This window comes from Dermacentor albipictus, chromosome 9 (genome assembly GCF_038994185.2).
Source record: "Dermacentor albipictus isolate Rhodes 1998 colony chromosome 9, USDA_Dalb.pri_finalv2, whole genome shotgun sequence".
Classification (NCBI taxonomy): domain Eukaryota; kingdom Metazoa; phylum Arthropoda; class Arachnida; order Ixodida; family Ixodidae; genus Dermacentor; species Dermacentor albipictus.
In genome coordinates this window covers 130,692,926-130,709,824 of record NC_091829.1, presented here as the reverse complement: position 1 = coordinate 130,709,824, position 16,899 = coordinate 130,692,926, and the positions used below count along the sequence as shown (strand labels likewise).

The window sequence follows — 16,899 nt, the reverse complement described above, 5'->3', positions numbered from 1 at the left end:
CACTTTGGGGCCATAATAAGTGTGAAGTGGTGCATGGAATCTGGAAAGGAGTAATTTTGCCAGTACCAACTTTCACAAATGCCATTCAGTGCTTAAAATCGAATATCTTGTTGGGGTGGGAAGCTAACCAAAGATCAGTAGGCTGCTTGGCTTTGGGAGCCCATGGTAAAACCATGGATGAGGCAATACAGGGTGACTTGGGTTGGGCCTCTTTTGAAGTCGGAGAAGGACAGGGCAAAATTGGTTTGTAAGAAAGACTCAGGAAAATGGATGAAAATTATTAGGCAGCTAAAGTAACCAAAGGACCAGGCAGGATTCCGTAAAGGCTTCTCAACAATAGACCATATTCACACTATCAGTCAGGTGATAGAAAAATGTGCAGAATGTAACCAACCCTTATATATAGCTTTCATTGATTACGAGAAAGCGTTTGATTCAGTCGAAACCTCAGCAGTCATGGAGGCATTACGGAATCAGGGTGTAGATGAGCCATATGTAAAAATACTGGAAGATATCTATAGCGGCTCGACAGCCACTGTAGTCCTCCACAAAGAAAGCAACAAAATCCCAATAAAGAAAGGCGTCAGACAGGGAGATACGATCTCTCCAATGCTATTCACCGCGTGTTTACAGGAGGTATTCAGAGACCTGGAGTGGGAAGAATGGGGGATAAAAGTTGATGGAGAATACCTTAGCAACTTGCGATTCGCTGATGATATTGCCTTGCTTAGTAACTCAGGAGACCAATTGCAATGCATGCTCACTGACCTGGAGAGGCAAAGCAGAAGGGTGGGTCTGAAAATTAATCTGCAGAAAACTAAAGTAATGTTTAACAGTCTCGGAAGAGAACAGCAGTTTACGATAGGTAGCGAGGCACTGGAAGTGGTAAGGGAATACATCTACTTAGGGCAGGTAGGGACCACGGATCCGGATCATGAGACTGAAATAACCAGAAGAATAAGAATGGGCTGGGGTGCGTTTGGCAGGCATTCTCAAATCATGAACAGCAGGTTGCCACTATCTCTCAAAAGGAAAGTGTATAACAGCTGTGTGTTACCAGTACTCACATATGGGGCAGAAACCTGGAGGCTTACGAAAAGGGTTCTGCTGAAATTGAGGACGACGCAACGAGCTTTGGAAAGAAGAATGATCGGTGTAATGTTAAGGGATAAGAAAAGAGCAGAAACAAACGTGGATAAATGACATCTTAGTTGAAATCAAGAAAAAGAAATGGGCATGGGCCAGACATGTAATGAGGAGGGAAGATAACCGATGGTCATTAAGGGTTATGGACTCGATTCCAAGGGAAGGGAAGCGTAGCAGGGGGCGGCAGAAAGTTGGGTGGGCGGATGACATTAAGACATTTGCAGGGACAACATGGCCACACTTAGTACATGACCGGGGTAGTTGGAGAAGTATGGGAGAGGCCTTTGCCCTGCAGTGGGCGTAACTAGGCTGATGATGATGATGAAAGTGCTCAAGTATCTGTACATGAAAAGCGTGGACACAGAATGGAGGAAGAGGTCAAGAAAGTTGGTACCCAAGTACAAGGTAATTGAAACTGTAAATAGAAAACCATGAGTCATCAGAAAGTAAGTGAGAGATACAGAGACAGCTAATTGGATGCAAAGAATGGAAACAAAAAGGACCATGGAGATTTACAAGAAAGAACTTGGAAGGGAAAATCTGTACGATAACTCAAGGTCAGTGCCTTGCTATTTGAGGCGCGAGCAAATTGCCTATAAGGACAAAAACACGCGGGAGCAAATATTCGGAAATGCATGTGCATGGTGCAGCAAAAATCCGGAGACCACTCGGCAAATCCTAATGGAATACAAAGGGATTCACGCAGCGAGAACTGTAGGTGACGTGCACCTTCCAGAGGTGCTTAGGTTTAAAGTGGATAGAAGCATGAACCGGTCGGCAGTCAAGATAAGCAAGAGATGTTTAGAGTAGTGTTGAAAAAAAAAAAAAAAAAGCAGGCAAGAAATTGATACGGCCGGATCTTGTACACTTGTAGCTAGTGGTACAATGTATATTTTTAAGAAAAAAAAGTTAGATGTATACAGAATGCTAGGTATAAAACATCTGTATCATACCTAATTAAATCAAGCAGGCTAGGCGACTATTTGTCACTGCCCCCTTTCAAAGGGGATGCCAGTAAATCATCATCACCACCACCAGGATGTTCACCCGCAAGCAGCGCTGGGCAGCCACGCTGCTCACCCTCATCCCACCCTTGTCACCAACTCTTATTGTTTAATAAATATGTTTATTAGAGAGTGCCCAGCCTCCTCGGCTGGCCAAACTGAACTGTCACGCCGTGTACCATGATGCCTTATCTAGGTGGGCAACTTCATGCCTCCTGATTGCTCCATAAATGCAGTGCCATCTACGATCACAACACTTGCTTCACATAGATTCCAGCATTTGTTGTTGGATTTGCATAACTCTTTTGTAACTATGTACGGCCCGAACAACAGGTGTATTATTTCAGTGCAGGTCAGCAGCAGCATTAAGTTCTTGTACAAAATACATTTGTGCTGATTTCCTCTAATTACATATTCTTTGGTTATGCAAATGAACTAGAACCAGTTTGAACCCTTATATTTTTCACTCCAGATTTAAATCGGAACTTAGCCATTTTCGGTGTACCGAAATGGAAACTGCAATGAGAAAAATTTCTGTTGAACACTCTGCCCGTAGTGTTGTGTCGAAAGGTGCTGTTGTGTGTTATTGTGGTGCAGCCCTGTGTATGTGGATGCTGCTGTGAACCTGGAGGTGGCCTGTCGCCGCCTCATGTGGGGCAAGTATGTCAATGCGGGCCAGACATGCATAGCACCCGACTACGTGCTCTGCCACACAGCCGTGTATGCCCAGTTTGTGGACACGTGCAAGAAGGTCATCACGGAGTTCTACTCGGAGCATCCCAAGGATAGTACCGACCTGGGTCGCATTGTCAACACCAACCACTGCCGAAGGATAGCTAAGCTGCTGGAGGGACTGCCCATCGCATTTGGCGGGGACGTGGACGTGGACAGCAAGTACGTGGCACCTACCCTGGTCACCGAGGTCAAGGTCACTGACCCTGTCATGCAGGAGGAGGTGGGTGTCTAGCAATCTAGAGAAAAGTTGGCGAAATTCCGAAATTGGTTGGGGAATTTTTTCTTAGTGACCCGAGTCAAAGAAAATGACTTAGTTGACTGCACAAGTTGCAAATTCATGTAGCTCAGTTACTCTGCTGAGTTTTTAGGCTCTCGTGCACCACCCTAACTTGGCTTACCTGCACCAAAATTCTGTCCTCAATTGCCATATTAAAAAAAGCTATTCATAAATTATGTCAAGCACTGGCAAGACAGCCCAATTTTATTGTGTTACAGTTGTTAACATGAAGGACTTGCCATTGACTGAAGCAGTACTTGTCTCCAATATTTGGATGGGTCAGTAAAACCAACAGGAATTGAAAGTGCACACCGAATAGGCTGGTTCAAGCGCAACAAAAACAGACTTGTCATTGTGCATTTTACACATTACAGGTAAAGAGCACATTCTGAGAGTATTGATTATTTTAAACTCCAGAGATTCTGCTCACGACTCTGAAGCACTTTCTTTGGGGGGCCAATGAAAATACCATATTTGATGGCAGGCGCAACCTTATGAGGTATACCAGCCTATTTTAGCAATAAAGGTAGAGATTAACCACGAGTTTTGCAGTGCTAGTGCATGCATGCCAGCTTTGCTTCACAGCGGAATGAGGGCCTGCTACAACTGAGCAAATTTTTGCAGCAAGTCAGTTCTGCAGAAGCCTGCAAGGTTTGTGAAAAGGAAAATTGTCATCCATCTGACTGTAGCATGAAGCTACAACGGAAAGCCATATAGGTTTCTTGGAATGAGAGCTACGCAGGTCAAGAAAAACTTGGAGGGTGCCTAAGCTTTGCCTTTAAGAGTGGAACGCGATAGCATTGAAATCTTCTCACTTTTCGTGGCAGCTAATGTAACTGTAATGTTTATTTGGAAATGCTGGCAGCAAACGCTATGCACAGAGGTGAGCTTTCTGGTAGAAATGTGGCCTCTTGCGTGGGCTGATTCTAGAGGTAGCGCACAGCCATGGCAAAAAAATTCCTTCATTTTCAATTTCCTGTTGTTGTTTTGCACATTTAATATTTAGGTCTAAGAATCTTTAACATAAAAGGCGTGCACATTCGGTGCTTTGTTTCATGACATTTGTTTGTGGGCGGTCATTCTCAAAATTCCAAGGAATAACTGTCAAGAACGAGAAGAAACAGGGTTAACCGAGGGACACGATTTTTATTAATCATATCATGAAAAGGTAACAAACAGACCAAGGACAACATAGGGGAAGTTACTTAGTCAAGAATATAAGAGAAGTTATGAGCAACTTTAGTGACGGAATGTTGTGGCAATATAACCTGCATGTACTGCATGTCATATAGCAAGGGACTGCATATACATACCTTAATATATGCGGAAATATTCACTCGTGAACAACTCCGCCGACACTGGATTTCTATGACATGGAGCCCTCAACGCTATTGCATTAAAAATTCCAGGGATCGAACCTGGGACCTTTCTAGGGTGTAATAGAGTAGCTGCTCGGGCTGGTTGGTAATGTGCAGTCGACAATCGGCGCACGTGCAGTACGTCCGCGCTGCTTGCCGACCTCGAGCCAAAGAGGAAGAGCCTTCTCTTTTCCGCGCCCAAGTAACCCCGCTGTTAGGTTACTGCGCTTCACTGCGCCATACTGCGCTTCAACCACACCGACCGCCGTGGGCACCAGGCCACGCGGCGAAGCCGGATCACAGGAGACGGGAGCCATGCGGGAAAACAACATATCAGGGGACGCGTGAGAGTCGCGCATCCCCACACCGGTCGCGGTGAGTCGTTCTTCCGCGATTTGTCGCGCGCCCATCGGCATGTTTTGTGGATAACAACTCGGCTATCAGGCATTGGTCTATGAAAGGTGCAATAAATGCCCTTGTGATTGTTTGCACTACTGTGTTGTCGTTCCTTTGTCCCAAGAGCACAGGTCAGGACCCCACAACACACACGTGTTCGTTCGCTTTCGGAAAGAGTTTCTCTTTCGTGAGACATCAGCACTGGATTAGTAAAACGTTTTGTTGGGCAAGTTGCTTCATGGCCGAAAAGGAAAAATTAGTAGCACCAGTCTGCGTTCTCATTTCATGCTCATTTATTTTGTGGTAATAGTTCTTTTTTCTTTCCCAGCACTAGGCTCATTGAAGTATTTGGCCGTTTCAGTTTCCTTTTTAACAAGCTTTATTCTTTGGCTCTCTTGTAATTGTAAAATCGTCTTAATGGTGTTCGTACGTATACCACATAACACTACTGTATTGGGGGAAAGCTGACTTCAGGAAACCAGCTGTCACTGCACAATATACCTTGCCCACATTTCTTGCTGAAGCATCGAGTGCATGTTAGATTTCTATTTTCTTTAGAAGCTTTAATGGCATTTCAACATTAGTTTTTTACTTTGGACACACAGAAAGTGGGTGCACACTTGATTCAGGGGCATGTTAGAATTGGGAATATACTGCCAAATGCATCAGTGTGTTTTGGCTTCTTTTTTTTTTCAGCTTCTTGTTTAATTCATTTGCTTTTGAAAATAGTTTTTCTTTCGCGAGGCATCAGCACTGGATTAGCAAAATGTTTTGTTGGGCAAGTTGCTTCATGGCCGAGAAAGAAAAAAAATAGTGGCGCCAGCCTGCGTTCTCGTTTCATGCTCATTTCTTTTGTGGTAATAGTTTTTTTTCCTTCCCAGCATTGGGCTCGTTGAAGTATTCGGCCAACAGCGCCCTTGGCACTTTATGTAAATAGCAAACTTGGCACAGTGCCAGAAGCGCTGTCTGTACATGTGTGGACAAGTCTGGTGCAGAATCACGCGAAATCTCACGAGAGGGAAACTATCTCTGGTCGCCCGAAAATTCCACTCCCAACAGTTGTCTTGGCACAGTGATGTGGTGCACACACATCACACCAGACTGCGAGTACATTTCGGTGAAATGGTGCTGATTTTGCGGAGCAGCAGTTCAGTGTGCAAACATGCACTTATGCATCGGGGAAAGCTTAACAGCTGCCATGCCAGCCACTGTGGTCCCGGTCAAATTTTCGAAATACTCCTTTTGTATTGCCACCGTCATCTATTACCTCTGTGTTATATTACATGGTTGTGCCAGAGAGCCGGATTTTTTCAGGGCATTGGAAAAATGAAAGAAGAAACTTAGCAGCATGTATTTTAGGGAGCATTTTACTGTAGCGTGGCATTTATTTCTTCATAGGTGCTTGTTGGAAGACTCAGATTTGTACATGGCAGTTAGTGCCTACTACCGTTTAGTGTGTAGCTATGCCACATTCCTGCCAGGTATGTTTTAACGAGGTTCCACTGCACAAGCATTTGCACTGTCTTGTTATCTCACAAGATATTGTTGAATCAGTTTTGGTTAAAGAGATAGTGAATAAAAATTTTTCCACTGAGATTTTTAGTTCAAAGGAAACCTGGGGTGCTTTCATTTGAATTAAATATCTCGGTGGGAAAACACTGCATCCTAAATACAGCACTGTTTTTGCAAATAAATTGTTGGAAGATACTAAATTTAATTATTTTTTTTTGTATACTACTGCACCAGCAGCCTTGTCACAAAACACAGAGTGTGACGTCAATGCTACCAAACACTGCTGCCGAGTCCTCCAAGATGGCTCTAGCAGTTTCTAGTGATGCTGCTGCGCTCACTCTTTTGCAACTGGCATTGCCAACCATCGCATCGCCTGCTCACTAGTGTCTCCTCCCCCCCCCCCCCCTCCCTTCCCTGTATGAAGCGGTACAGACGGTGGTGAATGACATGCAATGATGCTCAGTCTCTTTTTGCACTAATATTGTGGCATACAATGTTTCAGGACACATGGCATGGGCTTGTAAAGCGTAGTCCATCTAGATCCAGCACCCTTGCTTATATGGTCGAAAGACATTATATCCTTCATGATTACGGTACACTGAGTTTCATACTGGCAAAAAGATGACAAAGAAGGGAACAAGGACGTGGACGGATGAGTGCAGTTGCTTTACTTAATCATATCTTTGTCAAGAAGTAAAAACAAATATCTTTAGATGACGACAATCCTATAGGCAAGCAAGGAGCCCCAAAACATGACAAGGAAAGCGTTGAAAAAATGTTGAAGCACCTGCTAGAATCAATGCGCATGATCCTTGTGGTCTCCGGACTGCAGCCGCTCAAAGCGCCATGCATGCCCTCGGCATACTGGAGCTGCTTATCTCTGCTCTTTATGTAAATTAGTCCTTTCTTGCTACCTGTGCTGCTCGCGCAGTAGAAGCCCACACACAAGCTTCTTCGTTGCGCGTTTTTGTGAAGCTTCAATTGGATTTGTGACTCGAGCCATGCTCTGGAAGCCAGGTGACACTTCTGAATGACTTTTTAAAGCTTTTCCTTTGACTTTGCCACTGCTGCTGCCGCCGCCACTGGCACATCGTGTTGGAGGGGTGGTTCAGAGCACGCATATGCATGGAAGGAGCGTGGCAGAGAAGAAAAGAGATGCAATTAGGTAACTCTTTTGGACCTCACCAATGCGCATGTGCACGATGCCCTCTGGATGCTGTATAGCAAGTCTGCTGTATAGCCAGCTGCCTGCGAAATTCTTCGCATAACGTTGATTCCCACAGTGCATGGGATCTGGGGCCGTATTCTGTAGCGGTTCGCTTTGGAACCGGTTCGGTCTGGCTGTTACCATTGGTTGGCGCTTCGTTGTCGTCATCCCTGGTGGGCGGGATGACAAATTTTGTTGACGTCACACAGGTTGTCAATTCTGGAAAGGAACCGGTTCCTTGCTACGAGAGGAACCGCGGAGAAGTGGTTCGCTCGAGGGTCGCGCGCGGTGGCGAGCATGATGTTGACGGTTGCTAGGGCAACCGTGGCTACCGGCTAGTCTCGTGCCAGCTGATGAGCCGGCACCTAGACGAGACGAGACAAAGACGGCAATGGCGGCTCCTTTGGTTGTGCTAGGTTGTGCTGCTGGCGAGCGCCGAAAGACAACAACGCGACGAGAGGCAACGACGCGACGCGTTCGGCATGGCCGAAGAAGAGTTTCGAAGGCATTTTAGGCTCTCCAAAAACATAGTGCGACGTCTTTGCAATGAGCTGGAAGAACATTTCGGACCTCAAAGATTTCGTGGTGTCGACACTATGATGAAAGTGCTGTGCACACTGTGGTTTTTTGCCACCGAGAGCTTTCAACAGTGCGTTGGGAATGAAGAAGCGATTGCTCTGTCGCAGCCTTCGGTCAACCGGATGATTACAGCTGTCGCCAAGGCCATTACGATTGTGGGCAGAGAAAAAGGATGGCTTAGATTCCCATTCACGGCGCTACAGAAAGCCGCTGTCAGCTGTGCTGGCCCAACACACATGACGCCTTTGCTAGGTAGGGGGGCTCCTCAACAAAAGAAACGAGTATTTCGCGCTGCCTCGCTGAAACATGACGACCCAGCCACCTGTCCTTGTGCAACGACATCGTTTCGGTTTCGGCGCGCGAACAAGTCCAAAAAGTAAACAAAGCGAGGCAAGTTGTTTGCATAAAGTATGGCCTACCACCTAGCGACTAAATAAGAAAACAACACAAATAAAATTACAACTCCCAGTAGCCGTCTGCACCGCAAGCTCACATTTATTACTGAAAATTATATTTGCAAGTGTTCTATACAAACCAATGTTTTTTTATCAAACCAGCAACATCCTTCAATTGCTATACAATCCCCCAAGTACAAACATAAATGATGACATGATCTTCCGGCAGACCGCCACTCGTTGATTGGTTCCCCTCAGGCCGCCCCGTTCCACTCTTTCTCCAAGTGACGTAATCCAGACGTAACAGCCTGACCGAACCGGTTCCAAAGTGAACTGCTACAGAATACGGCCCCTGCATAATTTTTTGCCCTCCCCTTTTTATAGTGCACACTGGATACTCCGGTCCTCCCTGCCTTACCCATCATTCCTTCGCCTCTTTCGCTCTGTGCGATCACAAAGCACTGCTCTGTGCATGCATTCGTCAGCCGAGCTGTGCCAAGGCTGACTGTCTGCATCTGTATCCTGCTGCCATGGGCAGGCACGTGTGTTGGCGTGCACTTGTAAACCTCGCTATTTAGTGATCTGTTCTATGTGATATGATTACAGTGTTTTGGAATAATCGTCTCTTGTAGGTGCAATCCGATGCGTTCATTTCCTAAATTTTTTTATGAAATACTGCAAACTTTACAAAGTCCAAGCACGAAGAACAAAGGAAAAGTACCATTACAAAAAAAAAGTGAAATTTCATATCTTTATTCAGTATCCTTTTAATATATCTGTGCAGCCATTACGACGCCACAAAATGTTTTACGTAATAGAGCTGTGTCTTAATGACCCTTTGTTGGGAGTAGAAGTTCTTGTTGATGACACCAACAGCTCAAAAATCTAGTACTAATGTGGGTAGACTTGCATGTGTTGATGTATTCGCTTCTTTGCTTTGTGGATTTAAGATATAATTGAAGGAATACCAGAGTGCTAACTTCTGGACAAGGATGCTGTTTATGGACACAGTAAAGAATTGTCTAGTCTAATGCTTTTGTTATGCCATGCAGATCTTTGGTCCAGTGCTGCCAATCCTGAGGGTGAACAGTGCAGACGAAGCAATTGAGTTCATCAATGAGAGGTTGGTGGATTACGTCCCTAACACACACGCACACTTTTTTCCTTTTTTTTCCCGTTGAGTTGCTGTAGAGCTCGCCAAACATGGTAAAGTTGTGACGTTCTTTGAAGAGTTTGGTCATAGCTATATGGTAGGGTAATAAGCAAATATTGTTTAGTAAAGTATATCTTTAGGCCTGTAATCTGTTTTTTTCTGCTGTAATTTTGTTGGATGTATGTTGCTATACGTTGAGCATGTCATTGCTGAGCAATACATACTTTTTTAAACTTGTGGGCTTCCTGTTTTCCTAACTGTATAGATGTTATCAATCTTGAATTGCAGGAACGTTGAGACATATGGGAAAACTTTTACTGTATTTGCATGAACCTAACGCATAGCATATTCCTGAAAAAAATTAGTCTGAAATAGCCAGTGTGTTACAATCAGTTACGAAACCAAAACTGCGTTTGCGGCATTGACAACAGCCTACCGTCAGAGCTGTCAGACGCAGTGTCATTGCTATTACAAGATGACGGCAGAGCACGTTTTGTTAAAGGTTGCTGTGTGTTCATTTTGGGCTTGACTACGATCACTCTCGGAGATAATGTATTTACTCAAATGTAATGCAACAGCGATTATAACTTGAAGGTAGGCTTTCCAGTCACGTGAAATAAAAATAAAACTGCAAATGTTTCATGAGATGAACAGATAAAGAAACAGTACCTTTATTCAAGGGCTCACAGTTTTGAAACGAGTTCTACTGCTAGTCACTGACGCAGCAAGTTGACTGGCAATGGCGGAACCAGCGCAAGACTTGCAGTGCCAAAGTGCCGTCTCCTTTCTGTGTGAGCAGCACACTTTGCTTCTACGAGTAGTGCCGGTCATCCTCATTGCATCGGCGTCTGAGGACGAGTGAGCTTGGGTGGTATTCTCGGGCAATCACTTTCGGGAAATTAACTTGACTCGGTGCCGAGCCCATCCCCAGCAACTGTGTCTGGCACTATGCCATGCTCGCTGTCTTCGAATAATGCCCAAAAGTGCCGCTGGTCGTACGCCAAGTCTCATGAAAATAAACTATCTCCGAAATTGATCGCCCGAGAATCAGGTCATTTTCTGTGGCATGAAGCTCATTTGAAATTAATCACTTCTTAAAAGATCGCACAACCATTTCATTCAGGCGCAGAAGGCAGTACCGAGCTCCTACGAGGTCCACAGATCAAGCCCTTTCGGCTGGCCTCATAGTTAAAGAGGGCTTCCACTGGTTCACCATCCATGAATCTTTGACTAGTTGACGTCAAGCTGCCAAACTGCAGCGGAGCTCTCCAACTCTCCTCGGCCATTAACAATGCTTGTCTCTCGAAGCGGACATCATACCAAATGCACTGCGTCACCATCACGTCGTGAATGATCCAAGTCGAAGTGTGAAAGCCGCAGGGCACGGCGGCACCTTTAACTGTGACACCAGTCGCAAGCACAGCGAAAATGGTGTCAATTCGAACCGATAAGCTTTGACTTTGGTAGACTTTTCTGTGGATTAGATTGAGACGTGAAGGTACAGTTGCCAACAAAATGCTAAAAACCGTGGTCTTAGAATATTTGTTTTAAAATCCTAAATTTTGGTGTTATTCGAATGTAACGTGAGGGTGGAGTTTATGCAATGAAAGTCGCGAAAAAGAACTCGCGTTACTAACAAGTAAATGTGGTACTATCACTTGCACGAGACTTCGCGTCACTCTGCATCGGATGCTTCGACATATTGGTCACCAGCATTTGTCGTGTTGTGCCACTTTGCAAAAGTTCGATAGTTACGTGAGATCTCATGAAAGTTATAGTAGTACACTCAAACCTTGTTATAACAAAGTTGAAGGGGATGCTGAAATTACTTTGTTATATCCATTACTTTGTTATATAGACTACAGTTGAACCTCGCAATGACAAAACCGGTGGGGAACGCGAAAAAATTCTCGATTGCGAGAATTCTGTTGTTGCGAAATGAGACAGCACAGATAGGTAATGCATTGCAGAACGAAACTTTACTGTCAAAATTTCGTTAACCTACTTTGGCAAGCTTGCTTGAGGATACAGAACGGCCTTCCCGACATTGCAAAGTGTGCCGCATGCATCGATCAACAGTGGCAGCACTGCCATGTTCACGGTCAATTGCTTTCCAAGGTACGATCACTCTTGCTAGATCTTGTGTAACTCGGCACCACACGCAGAGCAACAGTGCTCTGTGCATGCAGCTGCATTTCTCCAGCGCACACTGTCGCCCGTAGGCGCCGCGAGGTCGCCAGTCGCCTGCAAAATTGCCGCACGACTGGCCGCGCGCTGCAATTTTGCATGTATTGGCAGGCTTCTTTTATGCTCAGATAGCCACCTTAAGTAGTATGTACAGTAGAATCCCGCTGTTACGTTCCTCACTGCTGCGTTTTCCCGGCTGCTACGTCGTTTTCATCCGGTCCCGGCATAGCTTCCATAGGATCCAATGTATAAGGAACCCCGCTGTTACGTAGTAGCTGTGAAAACGTTCCCGCATTGAAGCTTCGCAACCCGAACCCGCCTGGGCTAAATTAGGCAATGCGCTCCAACCGCCATTTTGGCTTTTGACGAGTTTTGACCGGGCTTGGCTATGAAACTGGCTGCAAGAAGCCGCACGCCAGTTTGAGCAATGCCTCCTTTACTAGATGCCAGCCACGTTGTCCGTAAACTCGGTTCCTGGCCCTCTCCCTTTTCTCTCCTCCGCAAAAAGGCAACGAGCGCCACTTGTGGCGGACGTCTGCAACCTAGATACGTGCTGCGGCCTTCGAGATTACCATGGCGTCTGTTGCCATCTCGGAGGCTCGCGATAACGCTCGCTAACAGACGCCCGCGCATATAAAGCGCCCGCGGAGCATTCGGCTGCCGCTGCCACATCCGCCGGAAGTTGAAAAGGCAACGAGCGCCGCCTCACAGAATTTATGCTGAACTAACTTCAACTAAGGGAACCGCCGCGGCAATGGGAAAGCGAGCAACGCGGCTAGCATCTAGTAAAGGAGGCATTGGTTTGAGAGGCCGCCACTAGGTGGCCATTCGTGAAAAATTATCTCACTATCATCACTGTGATTACGGTCACCGCATGGCTTGTTGGACGGGTCGACTCACAGAGGAAGGAAACTCAGGAGAGGCCCTGACCACGGTGGAAGATAGGCTAGGTGAGAGAACGGAGCGCTGTCAGCGCTTTGTGGAAAGGCGCGAGCGGCGTTCTGGTAACTTGGCCTGACGAGAGGGGGCGCGCGAGACTAGTGCCCGCTTTGCTTCCCGCTGGTGCCCGCACGCCTGCCAGTGGTATAGACAAAATTCCAATCAAGTTAATGAACTTGGCCCAAGAAGCAAGGAAACGCTGATAAAAACATTGGAGGCAGTCGCAACAAATAAGCACATTCCGCACAGCTGGAGATAGAGTAAAATGAATTTGATTTATAAAGGGAAAGGTGATAAGAAGAACATAAAATCCTTCTGACCAATTACGATAACATCAGTTATATATAGGCTGGCGATGCAGGCAGTGAAATTAAAAATGCACTCATGGGTAAAAAGTAATAGAATACTCGGATAACTTCAGAATGGGTTCAGAAGTGGCAGGCGCTTAGATGATAGCCTGTTCGTGCTTACCGAGTGCATAGAAATAGCTAAGGCGGAAAATAGACCTGTGGATTTAGCCTTCCTGGACATAAGTGGTGCATACGACAACGAGAACAGGGAACTCCTGTGGAACATATTAAAAGATGAAGGTATGGGTCATGAGGTAATTGATTTTTTACAGGAAATATATCGAGAAAATAAAGTTGAAATAGCATGGGAAGGAATTAAGAGTACGACAACTGTCGAGGTACACAAAGGATTAAGGCAAGGTTGTCCTCTATCACCGCTGCTGTTTACGCTTTATATGATAAGTATGGAAAGAAGGTTACAACGAAGCAGTCTAGGGTATAATCTGTTGTACAGATTAGGCGGAAAGGTTGTTGAGCAACGACTGCCGGGTTTAATATATGCGGACAATGTTGTACTGTTAGCAGATAGCCAGGAAGATTTGCAAACTCTGGTTAATTACTGTGGAGACGAAGGAGACAGTTTAGGTTTCAGTTTTAGTGCAGCTAAGTCTGGTGGGATGTTTTTCAACGATACAACTGATCAGAAGCTTACAATACAAGGCCGTGAAATGCCCCGAGTGGCCGAATACAAATATCTCGGGGTATGGATAAACAAAGGGCAGATGTACATAGAAAAGCACGAACAGTGTCTCATAGCAAAAGGGTGAAGAGATGCCGGGATAATGAAACATGGGGCATTGTGGGGGTACCATAGGTATGAGGTACTGAGAGGTATTTGTAAGGGAGTAATGGTGCCGGGGCTTACTAATGGGGATTGGGTCCTGTGTTTGAGGGCAGACGTTTAGTTGAGACTAGAAGTAAATGAGAGAGCTGTGGGAAGATTAGCACTAGGTGCCCACGGGAAAACCACAAACGAAGCAGTACAGGGTGATATTGGGCTGGACATCGTTCGAAGCACGGGAAGCTCAGAGTAAAATCGTATACGAAAAACGCCTGAGGAAATTGGATGATAACAGGTGGGCAGCTAAGGTGTTTAAATACCTATACAGAAAGAGCGTTGACTCACAATGGCGGAAAAGAACTAGGAAGCTAACCGGTAAGTATGCCAGACACGAGGACAAAGAAAGACAGAGCATTAAACGACAGGTTAAAAATGCGGATGGTAAAAATTGGATAAATTCAATGGAAAAGAAGCATAGTGGGGAACTATATCGATACTGGAAACAGCTGATCAGGAAGGAAGCGGTTTATGATAACTCAAGAGGCAGTGCCCTACTCTTTGAAGCTAGATCAGGATGTCTTAGAACGCGGAGCTATAAACAGAAATTTAACGAAGAAGACGACGAATGTACTGTGTGTGGTAAATATGTAGAAACAATGGAACACCTCATACTAAAATGTGATGGTATCAATCCCGATGTCGATGCGGCCACAGTAACGCTCCCTGGGGGCCTAGGGTTCAGAGATAACAATAGTCATGTAAATAAATATGTGGTGGAAATTAGCTAAAGACGACTGGAGGATTGGTGGCTCAAAAGCAGAGAGGTGACATAAGGTTAAAAGGGTAGGAAGACGTATTTAAAGAAAATCGCGAATTTTAATAACACACAGCACAGGTAAACAAAAATAAAAGGCAAAATAAAAAGCTGAGCATGGTGGCAACTACCATCACCCCGTTTCAAAGGGGACGCTCCTTCCTTCCATCCATCCATCCACTTTGTTTCCCGCTGGTGCCCGCACGCCTGCCAGCGCCTGCTCTCTTCTGCGGACACCTTGATCGCTACGAGACAGTCGTATTTGCTTTGTGTGTTAGTAATTTGATCAGCTTTATGCGGCTGTGCGATGGGAAAGTGCTTTGTGCCCTTCTTACTTATTTGCAAACCTGAGAAATAAAGTCTCATCATGATGTTCTGCCCGGGACTGTATTTACCTTCTTCGTGGTTACATAAAGCAGCTGGTCCATCAATTTATTTCTCTACCTGTGCTACATGGGGTGATTACACTGCTTGAAAACATGCTCGTAAGTAGGTTCCATTAGGTGTACAGAACATATAAAGGACTGCGGAATCACTCCGTTGAAACTGGCGCAGCCACGTCGGTAAATCGCCTTCACCTCATGCCGCACACGGTTTTGACTGTTCTTTTGAGACGTACACGAAACATATGAAGCCTTTTTCGGTAATTCATGGAAATAATATTGCACATAAAATGTAAGTGAAAGCAAAGCGCCCACTGTAACTATGCAGTATCACGCTCGAAATTTTTAGGAATGCGATCGAGTGCTCGGAAAGAATTTATATGCTGCATAGTCTGCAGTCGCCTGTAATGTGTCAAGGTATGAGGGGTTTGGCATGCGCTGTCTGCTTGTAGCAATACCATGCAACTAAAGTGGTTTAGCTGTAGAGCTACAATAAACATTTTTCTGAAAATATGCGTCCCGTAAAATTTCGATCGGGGCTTCTACGTGCTGCTTTTTAACACAGGCTGAAACAGCGACGATACACGGTTATTTCACCCAGCCCGGCGTTCTTTAAGGTGGGCATATAAGAGCCGTCAGTGAACACATATTTGATGGACTCTGCGCGGGCGGCTGGAGTTGCAGCTTAAATCGATACAGGAGCTAGCGCGGCAAATTGCGCGTCCGCCGTCTGCTTTCAGGCGCCTACGGAACACTGAGGGCCTTAGAGGGCCTTAGAGAGCCTCAGTTCGGAGCGCCACTGGTGGCACGCTTTGAAAGCAGAGCATTGGCATGCTGTGGCTCCCGGCGTCGTTCGCTCACCTAAAGTATTCTTCCATCATGGCCCTGACGTCACTCTTTGTGAAGCTATAGCTAAAGGGAAGCCGGAAGTTGGCGTTGCTCATGGCGTTGCTCCGCCTATCGGGCCAGATCTCCTCTCTTGTTTATATTTCTCGTGAAACCACGCCGCGCTGAGCGCAACCCGGCTGCTCGGACGCGCGTGCTGCTAAGCAGTACCAAACAATCGTTAGCATGTTAGCATGATTACGCCAAAGAGGACAAAATTTCCCGCGGATATTCCTTCGTCCGTTGCCATTGCCGTGGCGTGGTGACGACGAGGAGCACGAACTGCATGATGCCAGGGAGTTGCCAAATCCGAGCTTTGGAGAAGCCGTCGCGGCGCTGGACCTCCTCCGCAGGTACCTCGCAGCTCACAGCGACGCTGACAGCAATGCGGCCTTCCAGGCTATTGAGAAATGTGTGGCGATTTCTAGCGAGCGAAAGAAACGGCAAGCCACCATTCTAGACTTTTTAAAGTTCTAAGCGCACTCTAGAAATAAATTGTCTATAGTTGAAGCGGCACATTTTTCATTCATTTTCGGAGGTTTCCTCACTGTTGCGTTTTCCCGGCTGTTACGTTTTTTTTCCTCAGTCCGGTGAAAAACGTATGAACGGGGTTCCACTGTATTGAGGAACGGAAAGCTGTATAGGGAGTTTTCCATGTCGCTCTACAATTTTCTCATTGGCACTTTTCATCTAATTGTAATGTTTGAGAAGTTGATTATATAGACTAATTATCTAATTAAGTGGAATGAAAAAAATAATTCGGGTTTCTCCAAGTGACGACAAACAAAATTACCTTCT

The 16,899-nt window shown here is 45.7% G+C and overlaps 1 protein-coding gene across 5 annotated transcripts in view; it reads left to right on the top strand.

Moving 5' to 3' along the window:
- Window positions 1-16,899, top strand: part of Aldh-III (Aldehyde dehydrogenase type III) — a 224,632-nt gene that overhangs the window by 98,794 nt on the left and 108,939 nt on the right. For all 5 annotated transcript variants that reach the window (XR_011508491.1, XM_070525383.1, XM_070525379.1 and 2 more), the window contains 2 exons: window positions 2,748-3,105; window positions 9,662-9,732. Coding sequence is in view for 4 of the 5 variants with exons in the window: in XM_070525383.1 (XP_070381484.1) it covers window positions 2,748-3,105; window positions 9,662-9,732 (429 nt within the window). In the remaining variant the exon portion in view is untranslated. The remainder of the gene's footprint in view (window positions 1-2,747; window positions 3,106-9,661; window positions 9,733-16,899) is intronic.